The sequence below is a fragment of the Saimiri boliviensis genome, chromosome 21 (genome assembly GCF_048565385.1).
Source record: "Saimiri boliviensis isolate mSaiBol1 chromosome 21, mSaiBol1.pri, whole genome shotgun sequence".
Taxonomy (NCBI): Eukaryota; Metazoa; Chordata; class Mammalia; order Primates; family Cebidae; genus Saimiri; species Saimiri boliviensis.
The window spans coordinates 7,936,360-7,960,173 of NC_133469.1; the positions used below are offsets into that span (position 1 = coordinate 7,936,360).

At 53.6% G+C, this 23,814-nt stretch overlaps 1 protein-coding gene across 4 annotated transcripts in view; it reads right to left on the bottom strand.

Annotated features, from left to right (window-relative positions):
• BRD1 (bromodomain containing 1) overlaps positions 1–19,182 on the bottom strand; it is a 45,073-nt gene extending 25,891 nt beyond the window's left edge. For 2 of the 4 annotated variants that reach the window (XM_039463107.2, XM_039463105.2), the window contains exons 1-3: positions 19,035–19,106; positions 14,496–15,876; positions 1,552–1,708 (exon numbers count right to left, since the gene is read on the bottom strand). In XM_039463107.2, coding sequence (XP_039319041.1) covers positions 1,552–1,708; positions 14,496–15,862 — 1,524 coding nt within the window. In that variant the 5' untranslated portion in view covers positions 15,863–15,876; positions 19,035–19,106. Of the gene's footprint in view, positions 1–1,551; positions 1,709–14,495; positions 15,877–19,034 lie in introns of all 4 variants that reach the window. The other 2 variants (XR_012515487.1, XM_039463103.2) reach the window with 2 other exon arrangements.
• Positions 19,183–23,814: the final 4,632 nt, after the last annotated feature.

Genomic DNA, 23,814 nt, shown 5'->3' on the forward strand with positions numbered 1-23,814 from the left:
TCCAGCCCCAAGATGAGACGCAAGATCCAAATCCTCAGTTTCCTCCCAACAAAGCCTCTCTTCCATGCCCCAACATCGCGGGGTCAAGACCAATGCCTCTAGCCCCTGGAGCACAGAGCTTCCCATGCATTGCAACTTCGTGACTGTTTCTTAGAGCCACCCTTCCCCACCAAGCTCTCCTCCAGGGGCCAGAAGGTGAGGGCAGAGGACTGATGGAAAGCAACATCACATCACCAAACGGAAGATGCAGTTAATTCATTCAACAGCCAAAAAACCTTCACCGAGGCCTCAGCTCTGTGGCCATGTGAGGATCTCACTTGGAGAGGGGCTGGCTCACAGACCTGCCCGGGGAGCCCCAAGACCCCTGGACAGACACACGGCAGGGCAACCGGGGTGGACAGCATGGGAGGCCCACAACACTCCACAGGTGAGAAGCACCAAGGCCCCATCAGAAAACCTTGACCCCACCACCAAATCACACCCCCAAACCACAACCTGCCAGACAAGAGCACCAGACTCCGGAGTTTCCTGGAGCACAAGGCAGCCACGGTAGTTGACTGAACAGGGCTGACGCTGCAGGGGCACAGTCTGCCAGGCAGAGATAGCCCAGCTGCCGCATAGGGACCTGACTGTGAACCCTGCAGACTTCCTGTGAGCGAGTCACCACCTCACAGCAAGCAGGACGGTTCTGCTTCGTGCCCAGGAGGGCAGCAAAAAGCACCACAAGGAAATTCCATGAGGCTCTCAATCTGGATGCCAACCATCGACCAGCTCTTCCTAAAACCCAGCAACTCGTCACTAGGCAGCGTGAGCAGAGGGCGCCCACCGCGGGTCCTGGGCCATGTGCAGGGCCACTTGTGTTTTCAGTTTACTTCTGTGCATCTCACAGAAGCTACTTCACTCTGCAAACCCATTTTTTCAGAACTGTTTCACAATATCAGCTGAGTCTATAACTCAAACCTACTACTAAAATGTAAGAATTTGGTTTGTTCTTTTAAAAGGAGAAGGCTGGTCTTCTCTCCCACTCTCTCAGCTCTCTTGAGCCCTGCCCACCCCACCACAGTCCCAGCTCAACCACCCTTCAGGGAAAGGCCCTTAAATCACTCCTTGCATATTTCCAAAACCCACACTCCAGGCCCAGCACACAGACCCCACCCACATGGCCCAGAGCTCACTGGGTCCCACTCCTGCTGTCCCCAGCCTGGAGGCCCATGCAGCCACAGCAATAACACACCCTAGGCATCCCCAGTCTCCAGAGCTGGCCACTGTCCGTCAGCAGGTGTGCAGGCAGGGTGGGGAAGGCGAGCACAGCTGAAAATGGAAGAAACACCCAGTGGCAGACAGGAATGAGAGTCACCCCCACAGTCGTGGATCCAGAGCCCAGGGCACACCTAATTCCCCCTACAGCTCCAGGGCTGAACGAGACTGAGGCTTCCCAATGGGGAACCTGGGCCCAGGGGCCAGTGCCACATCCAGCCAATACCAGGTGCCCTCTCCTGGAGGGCAAGGGCAAGAGAGGTGGAGAGACTACAGGGGCTGCAAGCCACGTACCTGCTGTGAGCTTCGCTGAGACTGCAGGCTGGACTGGAGCCGCCGCAGCAGGGGGGCGCCGTTCCTGGACAGCCGCTTGAGCAGCCAGTAGCTGTGGGCTCGCTCCACAAACTGCTTCTTCCGCTGAATGGCCACCTGATTCGCAATCCTATTTAACCTAAAACAGACACTCGGAGTTTACCTTTGAAGCAGTGCATTAAAATGTTTCATCACAGAAGCTAGAAATGGCAGTGTTACTGCTAATAAAACCATGAGTTCATTCCTTTTCTCCCTGAGCCATGACAGGTACAATTTCTACTATCCCTAGTGCTGCTACAACAAAGTTCGTGATCTCCAACTATTTGAAAAATTCATCCACTTTTTAGGTCGGGTGCAGTGGCTCATGCCTATAATCCCAGCACTTTGGGAGGGGGAGGTGGGAGGATCACTTAAGGCCAGGAGTTTGAGACCAGCCTGGCCAAGATAGCAAAATGCCATCTCTACCAAAACTGCAAAAAAATTAGCTGAGTATGGTGGTACACATCTGTAATCCCAGCTACTTGGGAGGCTGAGGCATGAGAATCACTTAAACCTGGGAGGCGGAAGTTGCAGTGAGCCAAAATTACACCACTGCACTCCAGCCTGGGCGAAAGAGCAAGACTCTGACTCAAAAAAAAAAAACAAAAAAGATTTTTCATTTACTACAACATTTATCAGATTAAACATCCAAAAAGAAAACATGCTAAGCAAAGCCTTCAACAGTTTTCATTGTTTCTACTTGACGCCACCTGCACACAAGCTGACTTCAACCACATCTATGCCGGTGGGCCCAAAACCCTCAAACCCCCCCATCCACTGGGACGCCATGGGAGAGGTGGCCACTGGTCCCCCACATCACCTCCAGGAGGAGACAGCTCAAGACGTAAGCCACTGATGGGTGCTGTTTTACTGCGCTCACTAAGATGACATCAGGCATCTTCTAGTCTCCCAAGAAATGCCAAGTGCTGCCCTTGGGGGCACATGGAGCCCTCCAGGAGCCATCAAGATCCTCAGGTGCCTCTCCAACGTCACCTCTTCTGGCAGGGCCTGGCGCAAGTGTGGGGCCTGCAGAATACCCACCAGACCCAGAACTGATCGTGAGGTACCTCCCTCACATGGAAAGCATCGGGGAACTTTGCCAGATCAGCCCATTACCAAGAGCTTGCGTGCAGATGTGGAACCCAGGCTACAACAATCCTCCCCACCACTCCAAGAGCAGTCTGCATGCTCAGGACACCACATGCCTGCCCTGAAACACACCCCTGGCAAGGACAGCCGATGGAAGAAAGCCAGAGGTAGGGGAGGCTGTCAGCAGGTGCACTGAGATGCTGCCCCAGGAGGTTCCTCTTCTACAGGCGGGGCTGGGCTGGACCTGGTCACTTCATGGGCTACTGTTTTGGAAGCAGTTTGTTTTTGTCACTTTGGACTGAGGCAAACTGTGCAGTATATAGCACAACACTTAACTCTTCTGGTTCAGTGAGTCTTTTTTTTCCTTTGAGACAAAGTCTCACTCTGTCGCCCAGGCTGGAGTACAATGGTTCGATCTCAGCTCACTGAAACCTCTGCCTCCCAGGTAAAAGCAATTCTCCTGCCTCAGTCTCCCAAGTAGCTGGGACTACAGCTGCCCACCACCACACTAGGCTAACTTTTGTATTTTCAGCAGAGACTGGGTTTCACCATGTTGGCCAGGCTGGTCTGAAACTCCTGACCTCAGGTGATCTGTTGCCTCGGCCTCCCAAAGTGCTGGAATTACAGGCGTGAGCCACCTGGCCCAGCCTGAGTCCTACAGGAATGCAGATGTTTGAACACATAGGTACACTCTCAGGGTATTTTAATGACCAACTAAGGCAATATAGACATAAGTACTTTTTAACAATTTGAAGATCCAAAGAAATGCTGTTTGGCAATACACTCATAAAGAAAAGGGGCCACGCCAGGTACAGTGGCTCATGCCTATCATCCCAGCACTTTGGGAGGCCGAGGCAGGCAGATCATGAGGTAAAGAGATCAAGACCATCCTGGCCAATATGGTGAAACCCTGTCTCTACTAAAAATACAAAAATCAGCCAGGTGTAGTGGAGGGCACCTGTAGTCCCAGCTACTCGGGAGGCTGAGGCAGGAGAGAATCGCTTGAACCCGGGAGATGGAGGTTGCAGTGAGCCAAGATCGTGCCACTGCACTCCAGCCTGGGCAACAGAGCAAGACTCTGTCTCAGAAAGAAAAAAAAAAAAAAGAAAGAATGAGGCCCTGCACAGTGGCTCCCACCTGTAATCCCAGCACTCTGAGAGGCTGAGGCAGGAGGATCACTTGAGCCCAGAAGTTTGAGACCAGCTTGGGCAAGATGGTGAGACGCCTATCTCTACAAATGAAATGGTTTTTAATTAGTCAGGCACAGTGGAATGTGCCTGTAGTCCCAGCTACTCACAAGGCTAAGGCAGGAGGATCCCTTAAGGATCAGCTGGATCCCTGGGAGTTCGGGATGGCAGGGAGTCCAGCCTGGGCAACAGAACAAGGCTCTTTTTTTTTTTTTTTGAGATGGATTCTCACTGTCTCCCAGGCTGGAGTGCAGTGGCTTGATCTCGGCTCACTACGACCTCCGCCTCCCACGTTCAAACGATTCTCTTGCCTCAGCCTCCTAAGTGGCTGGGATTACAGGTGTACACCACCACACCCAGCAGCTAATTTTTGTATTTTCAGTAGACATGGGGTTTCGCCATTTTGGCCAGGCTGGTCTCGAACTCCTGGCCTCTCAAAGTGGTTGGATTACAGGCCTGAGCCACCACACCCAGCCAGCCCTACCTCTTTAAAAAAAAAAAAAAAAAAGAAGCTGTTTGTTTTTATTCTTCTTACCCATGAGATGTGAGAAAAGATTCTGACCTCATAAACAAGCCACCATCTTCTCTAGAGTCAGGGCTTCTTGAAATGTGGACAGCCCACAAGTTGTGAGCAAAAAGGATTTGATGAAAATGCTTTAAATACTTAGAGCCAGGTGCGGAGGTGTGCCTCTGTGGTCCCAGCTACTTGGGAGGCTGAGGGAGCTCACATGAGAAAGAGGCTGAAAAACCCAAAATTAGAGTGAGGAAGAGCAGCTTCCCAGCTAAGATGATGAGCCCCTACCTCAACTCAGACAAAGAGTTAAGGGGAAACAGACCTCAGATGAGAAAACTAAGCAAAGACATATATATGACAACTATAGAAAGCGGTTCCTGGTGGCTGGCTGGACTGAGATGCTGGCACAGCGGGCAAGATGAGGGCCTGGCATGGCAGCCACAATGCCCACTTCAGGGAGGATTGCAAACAAGTCAGAACTCACACCAGGGAAAAGAACCCCAGAAAGGATGGGAGATCAGCAGAGTTCCGACATCAAACATTCCTTGGATTTTTGTTAAGTCAAGTCTACATGCAGACACATAAAATAGTTTACCATGGGATCCACTAAATGCACTACAGAATATATGGACAGAAAGACCAATATTGTTAAGATGTCAATGCCACCCAAAGTGATCTACGGATTCAATGCAATTCCTATTAAAATACCAATGTCGTCTTTTGCAGAAATAAGAAAACCCATCCTAAAATTCATACGGAAACTCAAGGAACCCCGAAAAGCCAAAAACACCTTGAAAAAGAACAAAGCTGGAAAAGTCATGCTTCCTGACTTCAGAACTTACCACAAAGCTAGTCATCAATACAGCGTGGTGCTGATGAAAGGACAGACATACAGACCATGAGAACAGCCGACAGCCCTGAAGCAAACCCTCCCATATCCAGCACAGACTGCTGACAAGTCTATGCTAAATTCCTGGCCTCTCAAGTGTTGGGAGGATAGGCATAAGCCACCATGCCCAGCCAGCCCTATGTCTTACAAAAAAAAAATTTTGTTTGTCTTCATTCTTCTGACCCAAAAGATGTGAGAAAAGATTCTGACCTCATAAACAAGCCACCATCTTCTCCAGAGTCAGAGTCAGAGTCAGGGCTTCTTGTTGTGAGCTGTGAGTTGTGAATGCCAAGACCATTCAGTGGGGAAAAGGCTGTCTTTTCAGCAGATGGCACCAAGACAAGGGGATATGGCCATGCAAAAGAATGTCAAGTTGGACTTTGCCTCATTCCACACACAAAAATTAACTCAAAATCAAAGACCTAAGCGTAAGATCTAAAACCATAAATCTCATTAAACAGAGGGTAAAAGCTTCATGACACTGGCTTTGGCAACAATTTCTTAAATAAGACACCAAAGGTATAAGGAACAAAAGAAAAAACTGGATTTGAAGAATTTCAAAATGTATGCATTAAAAGACACACGGCAGAGTGAATGGAAGCAAATATTTTCAAATCACAGATCTGGCAACAGATTAATATCCAGAAATTCCTCAAACTCAACAAAAAATAAACAACCTAATTCAAAACTGGGCAAAACACTCAAATAGACAATTCTTCAAAAGTACAAATGCTCAATAAACACATGAAAAGATGCTCAACATCAATAATTACAGAAATGCAAACCCAAACTATGATGTCACCCTCACACTTATTAGAACGGCTATCAAAAATACTAACAAGAAGCCGGGCGCGGTGGCTCAAGCCTGTAATCCCAGCACTTTGGGAGGCCGAGACGGGTGGATCACGAGGTCAAAAGATCGAGACCATCCCGGTCAACATAGTGAAACCCCATCTCTACTAAAAATACAAAAAATTAGCTGGGCATGGTGGCACGTGCCTGTAATCCCAGCTACTCAGGAGGCTGAGGCAGGAGAATTGCCTGAACCCAGGAGGCGGAGGTTGCGGTGAGCCGAGATCACGCCATTGCACTCCAGCCTGAGTAACAAGAGCGAAACTCCATCTCAAAAAAAAAAAAAAAAAAAAATACTAACAAGAAAACAATGTTGGCAAGGATGTGGAAACACAGAACCCTCGTGCACTGCCCACAGCCACTGTGGAAAACAGTGCCGTGGCTCCTCAAAATGTTGAAAATGGAAATGCCATCTGATCCAGCAATCCCACTTCTGGGTACACACCCAAAGGAACGAAAACAGGGACTCAGACCCTCATCACCATGTTCTTCACAGCACTGTTCACAAGAGGGAAGACAGGGAAGCAACCCAAGTGCCCATCAAGGAATGAATGGGTAAGCAAAAGTTCTCTCCACAGACTATCAACGGGTAAGCAAAAGTTCTCTCCACATACAATCAGCGGGTAAGCAAAAGTTCTCTCCACATACAATCAATGGGTAAGCAAAAGTTCTTCTCTACATACAGAGGATCATTCAGCCTTAAAAGGCAAGGAAGTTCCAGCCTGTCGTGGTGGCTCAGGCCTGGAATCTCAGCACTTCGGGAGGCTGAGGCAGACAGATCACAAAGTCAGGAGTTCAAGACCATCCTGGCTAAACCCCATCTCTACTAAAATTACAAAAAAATTAGTCGTGCATGGCGGTGCACGCCTGCAGTCCCAGCTACTCAGGAGGCTGAGGCAGGAGAACTGCTTGAACCCAGGAGGTGGGGTCTGCAGTGATCCAAGTAGAGACGGCACCACTTACTGCACTCCAGCCCGCGCAACAGAGCGAGACTCCCGGCATCCACACATCAGTGCCCCTGCCATCCCTCCCAGTCCACCCACAGCAGCCAACTCATGCATCCACACTGCTCTCCTGGCGTCTACAAAGGGCTTCCCCAGAGAAGCCAGCATCTCCTGCTTCACCAATCCATGCCAGATACAAACTTTGATACAACAAAATCAACACCCAGAAACATGGAAGAAAAAAAGATGACACAAGCCAGAGGGGGCCAGGTGTGGTGGCTCATACCTGTATCCCTAGTACTTTGGAAGGCTGAGGACCACTTCAGCCCAGGAGTTCAAGGCTGCAGTGAGCTGTGATGAGCCACTTCACTCCAGCCTGGGCAAAAGAGCAAGACCCCAACTCAGTTTAAAAAAAAAAAAAAACCTCTTCGGGTACCCACTAGGTGACAGCTGGGATCCTCACAGACTCAACACCCCCAAGACAGAACACAGCCTCCCCCACCCTCTGAGGATGGCTGTGCGGCTCAGCAAGTGCCCAAGGGAGACAACACCTTCAGCAGTGACCCCAGAGACAGCTCCAGAATAGTGACATCTTTATTGCAGTCAACATACTACCCTCCAGCATTAAACAGATGAGAGACTACAGCTGGCGTTGGGCAAGGTGGCTCAGGCCTGTAATCCCAACACTTTGGGAGGCCTAGGCAGGATCATCGCTTGAGCCCAGGAATTCAAGATCAGCCTGGGCAACACTGTGAGACCCTGTCTCTATAAAATAAAAAGGAGACTAGGGCCAGGTGGCCTCCAACAGTGTGGGAAGCAAGTCGGGGTAGGAAAGAAGTCCTGGCAGCCTTCCCAAGTCCAGCCCCGGGTGCCTACGCTGCAGGGAATGGCAGACAGGCACTCTCTGACTGTGGGGGCCGAGGCCCACCACCCAAGGCCCTTAGCAGCCAGCACACACCATCTGTGGGTGACCACGCCTGCCCGAGACTTCACTGTCCATCCACCAGGACCTGTGGGGAGAGAACTAGTGAACCCTGTTCCCTCCCCTTCTGCCCCCACTTGACATCCCACTGGGACTCATTTTGGGGGTTCCCACTGACTTCCAGAGAAGTCCATAAGCCACTCTATGACCCCATCTTGGGCGACCACACCTGTCCTTTCCCATGATCTCACAGTGCCTCAAGCTCCAGGAATGGCTCAGAAGGTGTGCAGAGCCAGTGGCGACAGCACAGTGAGTCAAGAAGCCTTGCCTGCAGGTAATTTCTCTGGCAGAGGCCTTGGGGAGCTCAAAAGGATGGCACTGGGGGTGCATGACTGTTCATGAAGCCAAAAAGAAATTAAAAGAGGCACCAGAAGGAACTTTCTGGATGGGAGATAGTTCAAGTTCAGACTACCTGCTAACAACAGCTGTTAGGACATCGGCTGGACCAACTAATGTGCCTATCAGATACCAAGACAGGAAATCCAGACAAACTCCACCACACACGTCAAGTCCAAGCTCAAACAATCAGCTGGTGCAGCTTGTCTGCTGGACAACTGTGCTGTGATGGGCTAGGATGAACAGGCAGCCCAGGAGCCCCAAACAGCTCTATTCACCTTCATCCAACCACAGCATCCTGCATGCCAGGCACCACCGCTATAGGCCCACCACTACCTAAGGGACTGGTACCATCTGAGGACTGCCTTTACCAACAGACTAAAAGATTTCTCGGAAGAGTATCAATTCCAGGGGTCAGTCTTTCTCTTTCTCTAAACGTGCCTCACATAGAGATCTCCAGATGCAGCTGTGTCAAAGAGAAACAAAACTCAAAAGACTGCTCTGGGTAACTATGCAAAACCCTCTAGACGCTGGGCATGGTGGCTCACGCCTGTAATCCCAGCACCTTGGGAGGCTGAGGCAGGCAGATCACCTGAGGTCAGGAGTTCGAGACCAGCCTAGTCCAACATGGTAAAACCTCGTCTCTACTAAATATACAAAAATTAGCTGGGCATGGTGGTGGGTGCCTGTAATCCCAGCTACTCAGGCTGAGGGAGGAGAATCACTTGAACCTAGGAATTGGAGGTTGCAGTGAGCCGAGATCACACCACTGCACTACAGCTTGGGTGACAGAGTGAAACTCCATCTCCAAAAAAAACCACCCTTTAGAGACAGGGTCTCACTCTGTCACCCAGACTGGAGTGTACAAAGTGTGATACTACTCACTGCAGCCTCAACCTCCTGGGCTCAGGAGATCCACCTGCCTCAGCTTTCTACAGTGTTAGGATTACCAGCATGAGTCACTGCACCCAGTGACCTTTCCTAACAGCTGAAATCAATCTAATTTAAATGCACGAAGACAAGTAGCTAGGTCAGGCGTCCCCAAACTTTTTACACAGGGGGCCAGTTCACTGTCCCTCAGACCGTTGGAGGGCCACCACATACCGTGCTCCTCTCACTGACCATCAATGAAAGAGGTGCCCCTTCCTGAAGTGCGGCGGGGGCCAGATAAATGGCCTCAGGGGGCCCCATGCGGGCCACGGACCGTAGTTTGGGGACGCCTGAACTAGGTATTTAAAGTTTGCCACATATCCTCACCTGACTGATGCTTCCCTTCTTACGGCTGACCAAGACCAGTTGATCCTTTTAAACTAAAAACAAAATGTCTGGTCAGGCGCAGTGGCTCATAGCTGTAATCTCAGCACTTTAGGAGGCCAGAAGATGGAGACCATCCTGGCTAACACAGGGAAATCCTGTCTCTACTAAAAATACAAAAAAATTAGCTGGGCATGGTGGCAAGCGCCTGTAGTCACAGCTACCTGGGAGGCTGAAGCAAGAGAATCGCTTGAACCTGAGGGCAGAGGTTGCAGTAAGCTGAGATCAAGCCACTGCACTCCAACATGGGCAACAGAACGAGACTCTGTCTCAAAAAACAAGCCTGGTATGGTGGCTCACAACTCCAGTCCTAGCACTTTGGGAGGCCAAGGCGGGCGGATCACAAGGTCAGGAGTTCGAGACCAGCCTGACCAACATGGTGAAACCCCGTCTCTACTAAAATACAAAAAATTAGCTGGGCATGGTGGTGCATGACTGTAATCCCAGCTACTCAGGAGGCTAAGGCAAGAGAATTGCTTGAACCCACGAGGCAGAGGTTGCAGTGAGCCGAGATCGCACCACTGCACTCCAACCTGGGCAACAGAGCGAGACACCGTTTCAAAAAATAATAAATGTCCCCAGTGAAGGTCTGAAGAGGTCAAAGGAACCAAACTGACACAGGTGTAACTGTCTATGCCTGCTGATCACAGTCTCTTTTAAGACACTTTGTATTTTGCATTCTGATGCAGCTAGGAGTTTTGACAGATTACGCATAGGAGTATTTACCCCTCATTTCATGCAATGAGCCAAACAATGACCATGAAACGCTGTCTTTCACTACGCGGATGAACTCCCATGTGAATGAGTGCTGCACTGATCCATGTTAAGGGAGCCCTAATTTCAAACAGGTGCAAACGAAAAAGATTTTCTAAGACTAAAGACAAAATGTCATCCTATACAGGTGCAACTCAACGCCTGTTAAAAAAAACTGATAAATGCTGCCGGGCGCGGTGGCTCAAGCCTGTAATCCCAGCACTTTGGGAGGCCGAGGCGGGTGGATCACGAGGTCGAGAGATCGAGACCAACCTGGTCAACATGGTGAAACCCCGTCTCTACTAAAAATACAAAAAATTGGCCGGGCGCGGTGGCTCAAGCTTGTAATCCCAGTACTTTGGGAGGCCGAGGCGGGTGGATCACGAGGTCGAGAGATCTAGACCATCCTGGTCAACATGGTGAAACCCCGTCTCTACTAAAAATACAAAACATTAGCTGGGCATGGTGGCACGTGCCTGTAATCCCAGCTACTCAGGAGGCTGAGGCAGGAGAATTGCCTGAACCCAGGAGGCGGAGGTTGCGGTGAGCCGAGATCGCGCCATTGCACTCCAGCCTGGGTAACAAGAGTGAAACTCCGTCTCAAAAAAAAAAAAAAAAAATACAAAAAATTAGCTGGGCATGGTGGCGCGTGCCTGTAATCCCAGCTACTCAGGAGGCTGAGGCAGGAGAATTGCCTGAACCCAGGAGGCGGAGGTTGCGGTGAGCCGAGATCGCGCCATTGTACTCCAGCCTGGGTAACAAGAGCGAAACTCCATCTCAAAACCAAAAAAAAAAAAAAAAAACTGATAAATGCTGAAGAGAGGCAATGAAAAGAAAAAATAGGGCCGGAACCAGCACTTCGGGGAGGCCGAGGCAGGCAGATCGCTTGAGCCCAGGAGTTTGAGACCAACCTGGATAACACAGTGGAACCCCATCTCACTATAAAATAAAAACATTAGCAGGGTGTGGTGGCACATGCCTGTGGTCCCAGCTACTCAGGAAGCAGAGATGGGGGAGCTGCTTGAACCCAGGAGGCTGAGGCTGTAGGGAGCCATGTTCATGCCACTGCACTCCAGTCTGAGCAACAGAGCGAGTCTCTGTCTCAAGAAAAACAGAAGTAAATGTAGACATTTTACCCTTTGGAGCAGCTGTGTCTCAACCGGTTACCACTGATTTATTGGAAATGGCTTTAGAAATTTCCAAGTTGTCCTTTAACTGTCTAACTAAGGGCATCAGCAGTTATCTCCCTTCTACCATGTAAAATACTTTGACTTAATTTTCTTCCAGATACAGGGAATACCTACCTGATTTTCTTTTTTTTTTTTGAGACAGTCTTACGCTGTCGCCTAGGCCAGAGTGCAGTGACACGATCTCAGCTCCACTCCCTGCAACCTCCACCCACTGCAACCTCCACCTCCCAGGTTCAAGCAATTCTTCTGCCTCCCAAGTAGCTGGGACTACAGGCACGCGCCAATACACCCAGCTAATTTTTCTATTTTTCCTTTTTAATAGAGATGAGGTTTCACATAGTGGCCAGGCTGGTCTCGAACTGCTGACCTCGTGATCCGCCGGCCTCGCAAAGTGCTGGGATTATCTGGGTCAGCCACCGCACCCTGATCTTTTTTTTTTTAAGACAGTATCTCGCTCTTGTCACCCAGGCTAGAGTGCAGTGGCGCGACCTCAGTTTACTCCAAGGTCCGCCTCCCAGGTTCAAGCAATTCTCCTGCCTCAGCTTCCAGAGTACCTGGGATTATAGCATGCACTACCACACCCAGCTAATATTTGTATTTTAGTAGAGACGGGGTTTCGCCATGTTGGCCAGGCTGGTCTCAAACTCCTGACCTCAGGTGATCCACCCACCTTGGCCTCCCAAAGCGCTGGGATTACCGGCAGGGCCAGGTATGTGGCTCACCTACCTGAACTGACTAATTCTCTGGGTATTTACAGCTCTGTGAAAAGAAACTAGATTTCACTTTGGCAAAGTACAGTAATATTAACAAAAATCACTTAAAACTTCTTTTGAGACAGAATCTCACCCTGTCACCCAGGCTGGAGTACAGTAGCACAATCTCAGCTGGCTGCAACCTCCCGGTCTCCGCCCAATGCAGCTCAGCACGAATGTGTCCCACCTGTCCTGCCCTCCGGCAGATCTGACACCTCGGAGGGCCCTGCTCATTGACCCCTGGCAGTCCTGGAAGGTCTGTGTGGTATTGGGGCTCGAGGCATCCCTCCAACCAGGCTGCAAGCTGGGCCCCAGGTTGGCTCTCCCCGCCCTGCTGATGGGTAAGTCCCGTCTGTGCTCACAGCTCCTCCCCTTGTTTGGCCACCCTACCCTCAGGACATCTGCAGCAAGACTGGGGGCACCGCATGGGAAACATGGCCAAGGCCACAGCAGTGGATATCCTGATGCCGTAAGTCACTGGGAAGCCCAGGCCACAGCCCCTCGGGTTGAAAGTCATACAGAGCTCCTGCATGGGCTTCACTCCTCTTTAAAGTTATGTCCCCAAAATTCTTAAAAATCCTTACCTGGACGGGTCCAATGGCTCATGCCTGTAATCCCAGCACTCTGGGATTCAGAGGTGGACAGACTGCCTGAGCTCAGGAGTTCAAGACCACCCTGGGCAACATGGTGAAACCCCACCTCTACTAAAAATACAAAAAATAGCTGGGCATAGAACTATACCTGTAGTTCTAGCTACTCCGGAGGCTGAGGCACTAGAATTGCTGGAACCTGCCGGCAGAGGCTGCAGTGGGCCAAGATGGTACCACTGCGCTCCAGCCTGGGCAACAGAGCAAAACTCTATCGGGGGTAAAAAAAAAAAGAGTCAGGCAAGGTGGCTCAAGCCTGTAATTCCAGCACTTTGGAAAGCTAAGGCAGGCAGATCACTCTGAGGTCGGGCGTTCGAGACCAGCCTAACCAAAGTGGTAAAACACCGTCTCTATTTAAAAATATATATATATATCGCCGGGCGCGGTGGCTCAAGCCTGTAATCCCAGCACTTTGGGAGGCTGAGGCGGGTGGATCACGAGGTCGAGAGATCGAGACCATCCTGGTCAACGTGGTGAAACCCCGTCTCTACTAAAAATACAAAAAATTAGCTGGGCATGGTGGCGCATGCCTGTAATCCCAGCTACTCAGGAGGCTGAGGCAGGAGAATTGCCTGAACCCAGGAGGCGGAGGTTGCGGTGAGCCGAGATCGCGCCATTGCACTCCAGCCTGGGTAACAAGAGCGACACTCTGTCTCAAAAAAAAAAAAAAAAAAAAAATATATATATATATATATATAACAAAAATTAGCCTTAGGCAGGCATGGTGGCAAACATCCACAGTCCCAGCTACTCAGAAGACTGAGGCAGAATTGCTTGAACCCTGGAGGTGGAGGTTGCAGTGAGCCAAGATCATGCCACTGCACTACAGCCTAGGCAACAGAGTGAAACTCCATCTCAAAAAAGAAAAAAAAAAATCATTCACTATGACTCATGGGAAAAGTTAAAAAAATAAAAAAGGGGCCAGGCGCAGTGGCTCATGCCTATAATCCCAACACTTTGGGAGGCTGAGGCAGGCAGATCACAAGGAAGGGAGTTCAAGACCAGCCTGACCAACATGGCGAAAACCCGTCTCTACTAAAAATACAAAAATTAGCTGGGTGTGGTGGCTCACACCTGTAATCCCAGCTACTCGGGAGGCTGAGGCAAGAGAATGGCTTGAATCTGGGAAGTGGATGTTGCGGTAAGCCGAGATCACGCCACTGCACTCCAGCCTGGGCAACAAGAGCAAAACTCGTCTCAAAAAAAAAAAAAAACTAGAAAACTATAGCTCATTCCAAGCCTACAGACTAAAACCTTTTACATCTATTTCCCCAGAAGCTATGGTAAACGAGCAGAACCACACTTCAGGGGAATTCAGGAAGCTGCGCCAACAGGAAACGCAAACGACTACCCAGCACAGGCTCTGCAGGCTGTGCCCGGTCCCCCCAGGGTCCCGCACCGCAGGCTCCTTGTGGACCCAATGATTGGACGCGCTTACCTCTGCGGGGGAATATAAGGAGCGCACACGGTCGGCAGGACCGCACAAGGCTCGGCCAGAGCTTTCTTAGCCTTTTTTGCTTTCTTCCTGACCTTGGACGTGGACCTGACCGTTTTGACCGAGCTCTCTTTTCGACAGACGCCGTTTTTCATTTCGACATCCCCATAAATGTTCAGAGGCCTCCGCGTGCAGCCTGGAGGTGTGTGGACATCACAGTAAGCGGTCTTTCTGACGGAGAAGGTGGTGCCGCCGCCAGTCAGTTCCTTCACGGGCTCCATTTTCATGTACAAGCCAGCCTTCTGGGCACAGGTCACATGGAATGCTGTGTAGCAGTTTGCTTTGTGGCACTGGATGCAGGCACCCACTCCCTTCTGCTTACAGAGGTAGCACGTCAGTTTCCACCGGGCGGGGGGGATGTTCCGCACCCCATCGATGGGCTCGATGAACACCGTGTTGGCAAAGCCGACCTCCGGGATCCACAGGGCACACACCACGTGGCCCCAGCGGTCGTCGTCCGTCTTTTTGAAGGCACCGCCCTTGTTGGGGCACAGCACACAGTCGGCAGGCCGCGCCCGGGACTGCAGGCAGTGGCGGCAGAGCCACTGGCCCTCGGGGATGTAGGGCACCCCGTAGCACTCCTGGTGCACGGCCAGGTTGCACATGTCGCAGAAGAGGATCACGTTGCTGTTCTGGCACTCCCCGTCCATGCAGATGCAGCACACGGCGTCCTCGTCGATCAGGGACTGCTGCTCGCCCTGCTTCTGGTTCTCACAGTGCGACTCCTTCTCGAAGCGGTCCATCAGGAACTCAAACATGCTCTGTGACACGGCGGGTACGCAGTCGCCCTTGCGCTTCTCGTTGACGATCTCCAGCCAGGCATAGTCCTCCTCATCCATGTCGTACTCCACCTCGTTGTCCAGCTCCTCAGCCGACTTCTCGATGAACTTGTAGTAGGCCGGAGGCCGCCGGGGGGCGGACGGCGGACTGTACTCCACAATGCGCACCTTGGGCTCCGGGAGGGCACTGGCCGAGGCCGGCGTGCCGTGGGCGCTGGGGAGGGCTTCATTTTTCTTTTTGACTCTGTTGTTTTTGTGACGCTTAGTTCTTAGGCAGACAGGGGGCCGTTCGCTGTTTTCCTTGTTGCTGTTGCATTCACTCATCTCCTGAGCAGTGAGGTCATCTTCTAATATGATCTCCAGGGGATCAAAGATACTGATCCTGTGCAAGCGCCCCTCAATCTCTATCTCCACCATCCTCTGAGCCTGAGCGTAGGTCAGTGTTTCTCGAGTGGGGGAGTGCTTAACACTGCACGGGGAGGAAGGGTGCCTCGCTGCAGAGCCTCGATGGCATCGTCCTTTCCTCCTCATTTGGTAATGATTACCTAAAATAAAGGCAAAGGTAAAGTTAATTCTCCGCAGGGTGACAACAGACTTGAGAAAGAAAAGTACACTTGGGGAGAGCTAGCTCACCAACTCAAGGCCCAACTGAAGCAAAACTCGGCTAACTTCTTCCCAGGGTTTCCAAAAAAATCCAAGCATCCAGGCCTGAACGACTCCCCAGGACCAGGTAGAGAGCAGGGGCCAACAGCCGGAGAGGCAGCCTGAGGAGCGCCCTCCAGCCCTCCTGCATCCCTCCAGGGCACCCAGGTTTCCACCACTCACCAGTCCCCTCTCAGACCACACCAACAGGCTGCGGACACCACAGCAACGCTCCCCACGAATAAGGGGTCCAGCCCAGAGCCCACAGCTGTAGGACTTTCCAGGCATGCAGTAAGTCCACATACAGGGCTGCCCCCTGTCCCCCCACCCCCCGCACAGTGGCTAAGCCCACCAGACAGGTATGCTCAGTGGCTACCTGGTCCTATCAGATGCTCCCCCTAAACCACTCTTCCCCTCCCCACTGCTCCCAGGAGAGCACCCCATGAACCCAAAGGCACCACAGTCCTTGCAGCATTCTTGCTGGGGCCAAGGGTAGGAGCCTGACCATGGCCTGTCCATCTCCATAGACATGCCCTCCACACGCACACCACAGCACAGGAGACCAAGAGGGGAGCCCTGTACTGGTCTGAAGGGACAGTCTTTGCCCCTACGAGGCCCCAACCCCGCTTCTGCAAAGCCTTGGCAGTGACAACCAGGGAAACCCCACAGGTCCAGCCAACCTGCCCCCCTTCCCCTCCAGGCTCTCCTCAAGCCCCAGCGAGACCATGGTGCTGGCCATGACCTCCTCCCTTCCAAGCAAATCCAGGTACTTGCAACATGCCAAAGGCCATCTCTGCTCTCCCCGGCACACGTGGAGGCAGACGCTCTGCTCAGACTCCACAGCAAGAGCCAACCCCCAGGACCCCATGCTACTTGCAGACCTCCACCAGGAGGGTCACCATCGCTGGCTCAGGTGCCTGAAGACTTGGCCACGGAGGCCAAGGTGGGCAGATCCCTTGGGGTCAGGAGTTAGAGACCAGCCTGGTCAACATGATGAAACGTCATCTCTACTAAAAATAAAAAAATTAGCTGGGCATGGTGTATTCCCAGCTACTCGGTAGGCTGAGCCAAGAGAATCACTTGAACCCAAGAGGCGGAGGTTGCAGTGAGCCAAAATCGTGCCACTGCACTCCAGCCTGGGCAACAAGAGCAAGACTCCATCTTTAAAAAAAAAAAAAAAATTGCTTTCCCAGAGGTGGGCAAAACCAGTGAGCTGCTACCCATACCTCCAGCTCCTTGTGGCAGAGGCCTCCGATGTCCAAACACCACGGACTGGGTCTAGTCCCAGATGTCCCTGGGGTGCATCGTGTGTGCGAACCTCCTGCGAAGACCACCACCCAGCTGGCAGCACCTCCCTCCAAAGAGAGCCACACTTCACCCACAGGAAGCAAAATGAGTTTTCAGTGAATGACTCGAAAAACAAATCTCAGCTGAAGCCCAAGGCCCACTCTGCATGCAGCCCTGCCAGGTCAGGGACGGAGGACAGGGCACCGGCAGGGGCCTGGCTTCACAGCCTAACCGAATCTACTGGGCCTCAGGAAAAACCCTCGGAGAGCAGGCTTCCCCCTGTGAGTCCCGAAAGGAAATCCCAGCAGACTTTAAAGAGCACTTCTTGAAGCAGACCCTCCAGCCAGAAATCCTCATTGTACGTTGAAACTAGGTTGCAATTACCTATAGAGAGAACAGTGGTCAGCCAAACCTCAGCCCCACCGTCTCCGGGGTCTGTCTCCAGGGTCTCCAGGTGCGCACTCGGCCCTGGGTTCCTGGGGAGCTGTCAGCACAGCCATCCCCAGCCCACCCGCGAGCCCAGCGGAGGTGACACCACAGCCTGCACTGAGCGACCTGAATGCACCAGGCACGGTGACACGCATTACCGAGGTGGGGCAGAAGCAACAGGTAGTTACTCACCAGATCAGAAACGAACCTGTAATTCTCCCCTCGACAGCAAAGTCCTGAGTCGCCCTGAAGACCGGCAGCCCTTGGAAACCCACTGTCTCCCCGGGAGCCGCGCAGCTCCTCCCCCGAACCCTTTCTACACGGGGAGAACCGAACGCCAGGCTTAAGCGCCCCGGTAGCTCTGCAACCCGAACGCGTCTCCGGGACGCGCGGAAAGCAGGCCCGTGGCAGCGCGGGCCGACCCACGCCCTCCTCCGCGACACCGGTTCGCGCCCGGGCCGGTTCCGTTCCCGGGCCTTCGGTGCTGGGACAAGCACGTCCACTGGGAGGGATCACACGGAGCGTCTGAAGAAACAGTTCTCTCCAGCACATCCCTCGGAGCTCCGGGAGCCAAGAGCGGGAGAGGCTGCCCAGGAGCCGGCCGCGTCCATCTTCCCGCCGCCCGCCCGGGGAGAAGCCGCGTAGTTGCGCGAAGTTGTGTTAACCACCCGGCACTCGGGGCGGCGCCGGCCGAGCACACACCCGCCGGTCCCACCAACTCCACAGCACACCCGGGCGGCCGCGCTTTCCGGGGCACGGGGCTTCCCAGGAGCCGCGCTGCCCGGGACCGCCGCCTCCAGCGTGTCACTCCTTCAAAAGGCCCACGGAAGCCTGGCGTCCGTCGCGCGCCGTCTCCCCGCAAACGCCCGGGGAGGCCGCGGCGCCGGTTCCCAGGCCAGGCCGCGCGACTGCGGCGCGATCCCGGGGCGCGTCCCTGCTCACCGCGAGCTCCCGTCGCGGCGGAGCCCGGCGGGCCCGGCGGTTACATAAGGGGCGGCCCGGCCGGCGCGACGGCTGCCCGAAGCCCGACCCGACTCGAGCGCGGACTCCGCGCGGGCGCCGCGGCCCAGGCCGCCGAGACCCGCAGCCCGACTCGGCCTCCCTCCGCCCCCCGGCCCGACGTCCCCGGGCCCCCCGCCCGGCCTCCCGGTCTCCCCCGCCGCCCGGCCCGACCTCCCCCGGCTCCCCGCCCGCGGACAATGCGGAGCCGCCGCCGCCGCCGCCGCCAAACATGGCGTCGCCACCACAACCCCGAGAGGCCCGGCCGAGGCGGCGGCGGCGGCGGAGGCCCGGGCGGCCGGCGAGGCGGCGGGAGGCCTCCCCGGCCCGGTCGCCGCCCACTCACCTTCGGGGCGCCGCGGCCGCGGGAGCCCGGCGGGCGGGCGGGCGGGCGCAGGGGCCGGCGCGGCCGAGGCGGCGCTAATGGCGCCCGCGGCTCCTCCGCCAACGGCCGCGCAGGCCGGGCCCCGCCGCCGCTCCTGGGCGCGGGCTCCTCTCGGCCGCGGCGGCTCCGGGCCCGGCAGCGGCGGCCGCGGGCTCTCGGGCGGCGGCTCGCGCGGCGCGGGTTCGGGGCCCGGCTGGAGGCCCGGCTCGGGGGGCCCGGCCGGCGGGCGCGGGCGGCGGGCGGCGGGCGCGGGGCGCTGGGCTGGCTCGGACGCCCGGGCCGGGTCGCTCGCTCGCTCCCCAGCGAAGCAAACAATGCGGCGAGCGCTCCGCCCGGCGCGCTGCGTGCTAGACGCGCCCCGCCCGCCGCCGCCATGACGCGCGGAATCCGCCGCCTTGGCCGCGCGCGGGGGAGGGGGCGCCGCGAGGAGCGGGGGCGAAGTCGCGCCCCTGAGGCGGCGGGGACCGGGCGGGTTGTGGGGAGCCTTGAGTTAGGGAGGACCGGGTCTGGAGTAAGGGGTCCTGAGGGGGTCGGGAGGATGGAGGGTGAAGGAACCTGAGGCGGGGGAGACCAGCCGGGAGTCGGGGGCCCTGGGGCCGGGGGTTTGGCCCAGAAGTGGGGGTCCCTGAGGCGCGGGGGACCCACCGGAAGTGGGGGGCCCTGAGGTAGAAAGGCATTGACCCGGGAGTGGGGCCCTGAGGCGCGGGGGTACTGGGCCGGGAGTTGGGGGGCCCTGAGGCCGGTGAGTTGGCCCGGGAGTGGGGTCCCTGAGTTGGGGGGAGCGGTTGGCCCTGGAGTGGGGGGTGCCCTGAGGCCGGTGAGTTGGCCCGGGAGTGGGGTCCCTGAGTTGGGGGGAGCGGTTGGCCCTGGAGTGGGGGGTGCCCTGAGGCAGGTGGGTTGGCCCGGGAGTGGGGTCCCTGAGTTGGGGGGAGCGGTTGGCCCTGGAGTGGGGGGTGCCCTGAGGCAGGTGGGTTGGCCCAGGAGTGGGAGGCCCTGAGTTGGGGGGAGCAGTTGGCCCTGGAGTGGGGGGTGCCCTGAGGCAGGTGGGTTGGCCCGGGAGTGGGGTCCCTGAGTTGGGGGGAGCGGTTGGCCCTGGAGTGGGGGGTGCCCTGAGGCAGGTGGGTTGGCCCAGGAGTGGGAGGCCCTGAGGCAGAGGAGGTTTGGCCCGGAAGCGGGGGCCCTGAGGCAGGGGTACTGGCCCTGGGGTGGGGGGCCCTGAGGCAGAGGACTGGCCGAGAAGTGAGGGGCCCTGAGGCATGGAGGGGATTAGCCCGAGAGTGTGGGACCCTGAGGCATGGGGAGGATTAGCCCAGCAGTGGGGGACCCTGAAACATGGGGCGCATTAACCCGGGAGTGGGGGTCCCTAAGGGTGGAGGGGGCACTGGGTGGCCTGGGCACCCGACTAGGCAGAAAGGGGTGGTGCAGCCGGACTGAGGAGCCTCCCCAGTGGCGAGATCCTCAGGGCCCCGCCGAGGCCCGGGGTGAAGCAGATGCCATTTAAGGTTGCCAGAAAAGGCCCCTGCGGGCAGAAGTTTAGAGGCCTGAGTCTCTGCCTTCACATTGGCCTTTTGTGTAAACTCTGAAATTCAGCGGGTTCATAACAATTTTCACTCCAAGATTAAGTCCCAAGATGTTTTAAGGTGAGGCAGGAGCTCCTTGGTTTCCTTGAGAATTTGTGACTGGGACCGTGGTGCTGCGGGAGTCCCTGGGTGCTGGCAGCCCAGCCTGTGGCATCCAGGCAGGCCCTTCAGGAAGAGCAGCTGTCCACCCTGGGACAGACCTCCCCACAGGGGCAGCAGGGTGGCCCTAGTGCTCAGGGCACTGCACCAAACACCTTATTGGGAGTGGGGTGGCCTCGTTCACCCAAGTGTCCCTGGTGGTGGCAGAGCCCCACAGGCCTCGTCCTGCCCAGCCCTCATGCCCACAGCACCCAGGGTGAGGGTTGTGACGTGAAGACTTGAGGGCAGGCAGGACCCCAGCCAGGGTCCCCAGTGGTCAGTCCTGATGTAGGACTCCTTGCAGACACAACCTTGAGGTGTGGAGTGTACATGCCACTGGGGCCCTGACCTCATCTGCTCCAGACCCCGGAGTTTCGTGCCTCCATTCTACAGATGTCTGTTTACCTGTGGCCAAACGAGCAAGCTGAGCCCGAACCCTTCTCTCTTCCACATCAGGGAAGCCTGATGCAACCCAAGCGGGAAGTTCTCTACAACACAGAGCAAAAGTAAGACACAGTCTCATGAAAGAGCAGATGAAAAGACACAAAACCCTTCACAGACCAGGAGAGAGACGGGGACAGTGGCCTCTCAGACAATGGAGGTGATGCTCAGAGAAGTGAAGAACAAAGCCTCATGAGTAGGTGTGTCAGAGGGATACTCAGGAAGGCCTTCAGAGAGGAGGGATCTTTAGAGTTCGGACTGAGCCTACAGAGGAGGGCTTGTCAAAATGCTAAGAGAATCGCACCATAATTCATACACAATGAAACTAGCGTTCCAGTGAGACAGCAAAATAAAGTTGTCGTCACGGCCTGTAAACATCCGCATTTACCACACAGTCTCTAAAACAAGAAGAAGTAACAACGTGAAAAGTGGACCCAAGAGTAAGACGTGGATGCTGGCAAAGAAATCCGTCTGGTCTGTTAAAAGAAAATCAAATAACCTGAAAGAGATCCCGGATGAAGTCAACACGACACAAGGCAAGGCTGAGAGCAGGGGAAGTGAAAGTGCGTGAAAGCTCTTGTATCGTTTGGTTTGAGGATTTTAGAATAGATAGGAAAAAAACAGGCAAACAATTTTAAACTATCAAAGTTTCCACCAGACAGGTGGAAAAAGAATTTACCACTTTCAAAACTGCTGAGGAAAACATGAAATGAAAAATGACAGCACCAACAAACAAATCAGGAATGAGAAAAAGATAAAAGCAGGATAAATAAGGCACATAATATGAGTTGACAGGACTAATTTTCAAACATTTGAGTAATCAGAGGATTGTGATTGGATTAAATTTATCTATTCAAAGACAGCCTCTCTGAATGGAATATAAATATGGTAAATACTGTTACAAGAAATTCACCAGAAAAATAACATGAAAAATAAAACGATGGTGCTGGGTGTCGTGGCCTGTAATCCCAACACTTTGGGAAGCCAAGACCTGAGTTCGAGACCTGACCAACAAAGTGAAACCCCATCTCTACTAAATACACAAAAATTAGCCAGGCATGGAGGCGCATGCCTGTAATCCCAGCTACTCAGGAGAATCACTTGAACCCAGGAGGCAGAAGTTGCAGTGAGCCGAGATTTCACCACTGCACTCCAGCCTGGGCGACAGAGCAAGACTTCATTTCACAAATAATAAAAGGATGGAAATTATCATATTTTTGTTCCTCAAAAGGCACCATAAAGAGACTGAAGAATGAAAAACTAGAAGATATATACACCTTGCAAATGATTAGTCTTTAGAAAATATAGAGAACCCCTTCAAATCTATTAGAAAGAGACACAAGCCAATAAAATGATGCACAGAACCCAAGTCAGCAAAGAAACTGTCATAATCGGGCTTCTGGCAGAGAAGAACATGGAGAGGCCAATCATCTTACTAGGACTTTTGGAAATGCAAACTAAAACCACACCAAATAGGCACCAACGTTCACATGTAACAATACTCAGTAATGGCAAGATGGCAGAGCAGTACCCTGCTGGCCAGAATGCCTAGTGAGACAGTCATCTTAGGAAATACCATGGCTGACTGGCATAACCCAGTGAAGATGGACATGTCTATGTCTGTCAGTTACCTGTTGCTGCATAACAAACCACCACCAAAACTTTGTCGCTCAAAACAAGTCATTTCTTTTGTTCACACATCTGCTATTGGGGCAGGATTCAGCAGGCACAGCTAAACTACTACATGCATCCTCAGCTGGGGCACCTCCACTAGGGGCTGGAGGAGCCACTTCAAGATGGTGCACTCACATGGCTGGGACTATCCTTTCACAAACAAATGAAACATTCATTAAATGGTGTTTTTCCCACTTGGGAATTCAGGAAAAACAGTTTTACTGACATGTAATAAAAATCTTGTAATTTGCATTGTTGCAGTAGAAATCTGTCCTCCTCTTCACCAGGATATAATTAGAAAAGTTGATTGTGTAGCCAAGGCCTTCCATGCGTGTCGTATTTGAGAATAAACTTCATGTGATTCCACAACACGCCCACCCTTAAAGAACAAGGGTTGTGGCGTATGTGCTGAACCAATGCCCACACCACCATCAGACCCATACTGGCCGGGCACCTGTGTTCTGGCACACAAGGCCTCAGCCTCACAAGTGGTAAAAAGGACACTTCCTGGCAGACTGAGAGCCGCGGAGGACACTGGAGCCCTCCAGATCATCGAAACCTGCACAGGCTCGGGTGCTGTAGGCACACCTGAGGGAGATCCACTTCATTCAGTTTCCTTGCCTAGGAAGAGAAGAACAAATAAATTTTAAAAATATATATCCGGTGTAATGTAGGATCAGTCCTACATTCCTTATGATGACACCTCCAGACAGAAGTTGACTTTCTGGCTTGGTTGTTGCATAACGCCACATGGCTTAGATGTGTCACCTAACAAGGACACTGGTATGTGTTAATTGCCATTTCTCGCAGCATCCGTGTAGATGAATTCAGTCAAAGCACAAGACTAGCTTTCTGTGGTCAAGAATAACCTTTGGAGGCTATTTATCATCCCAAGAGGAAGTTAAAAA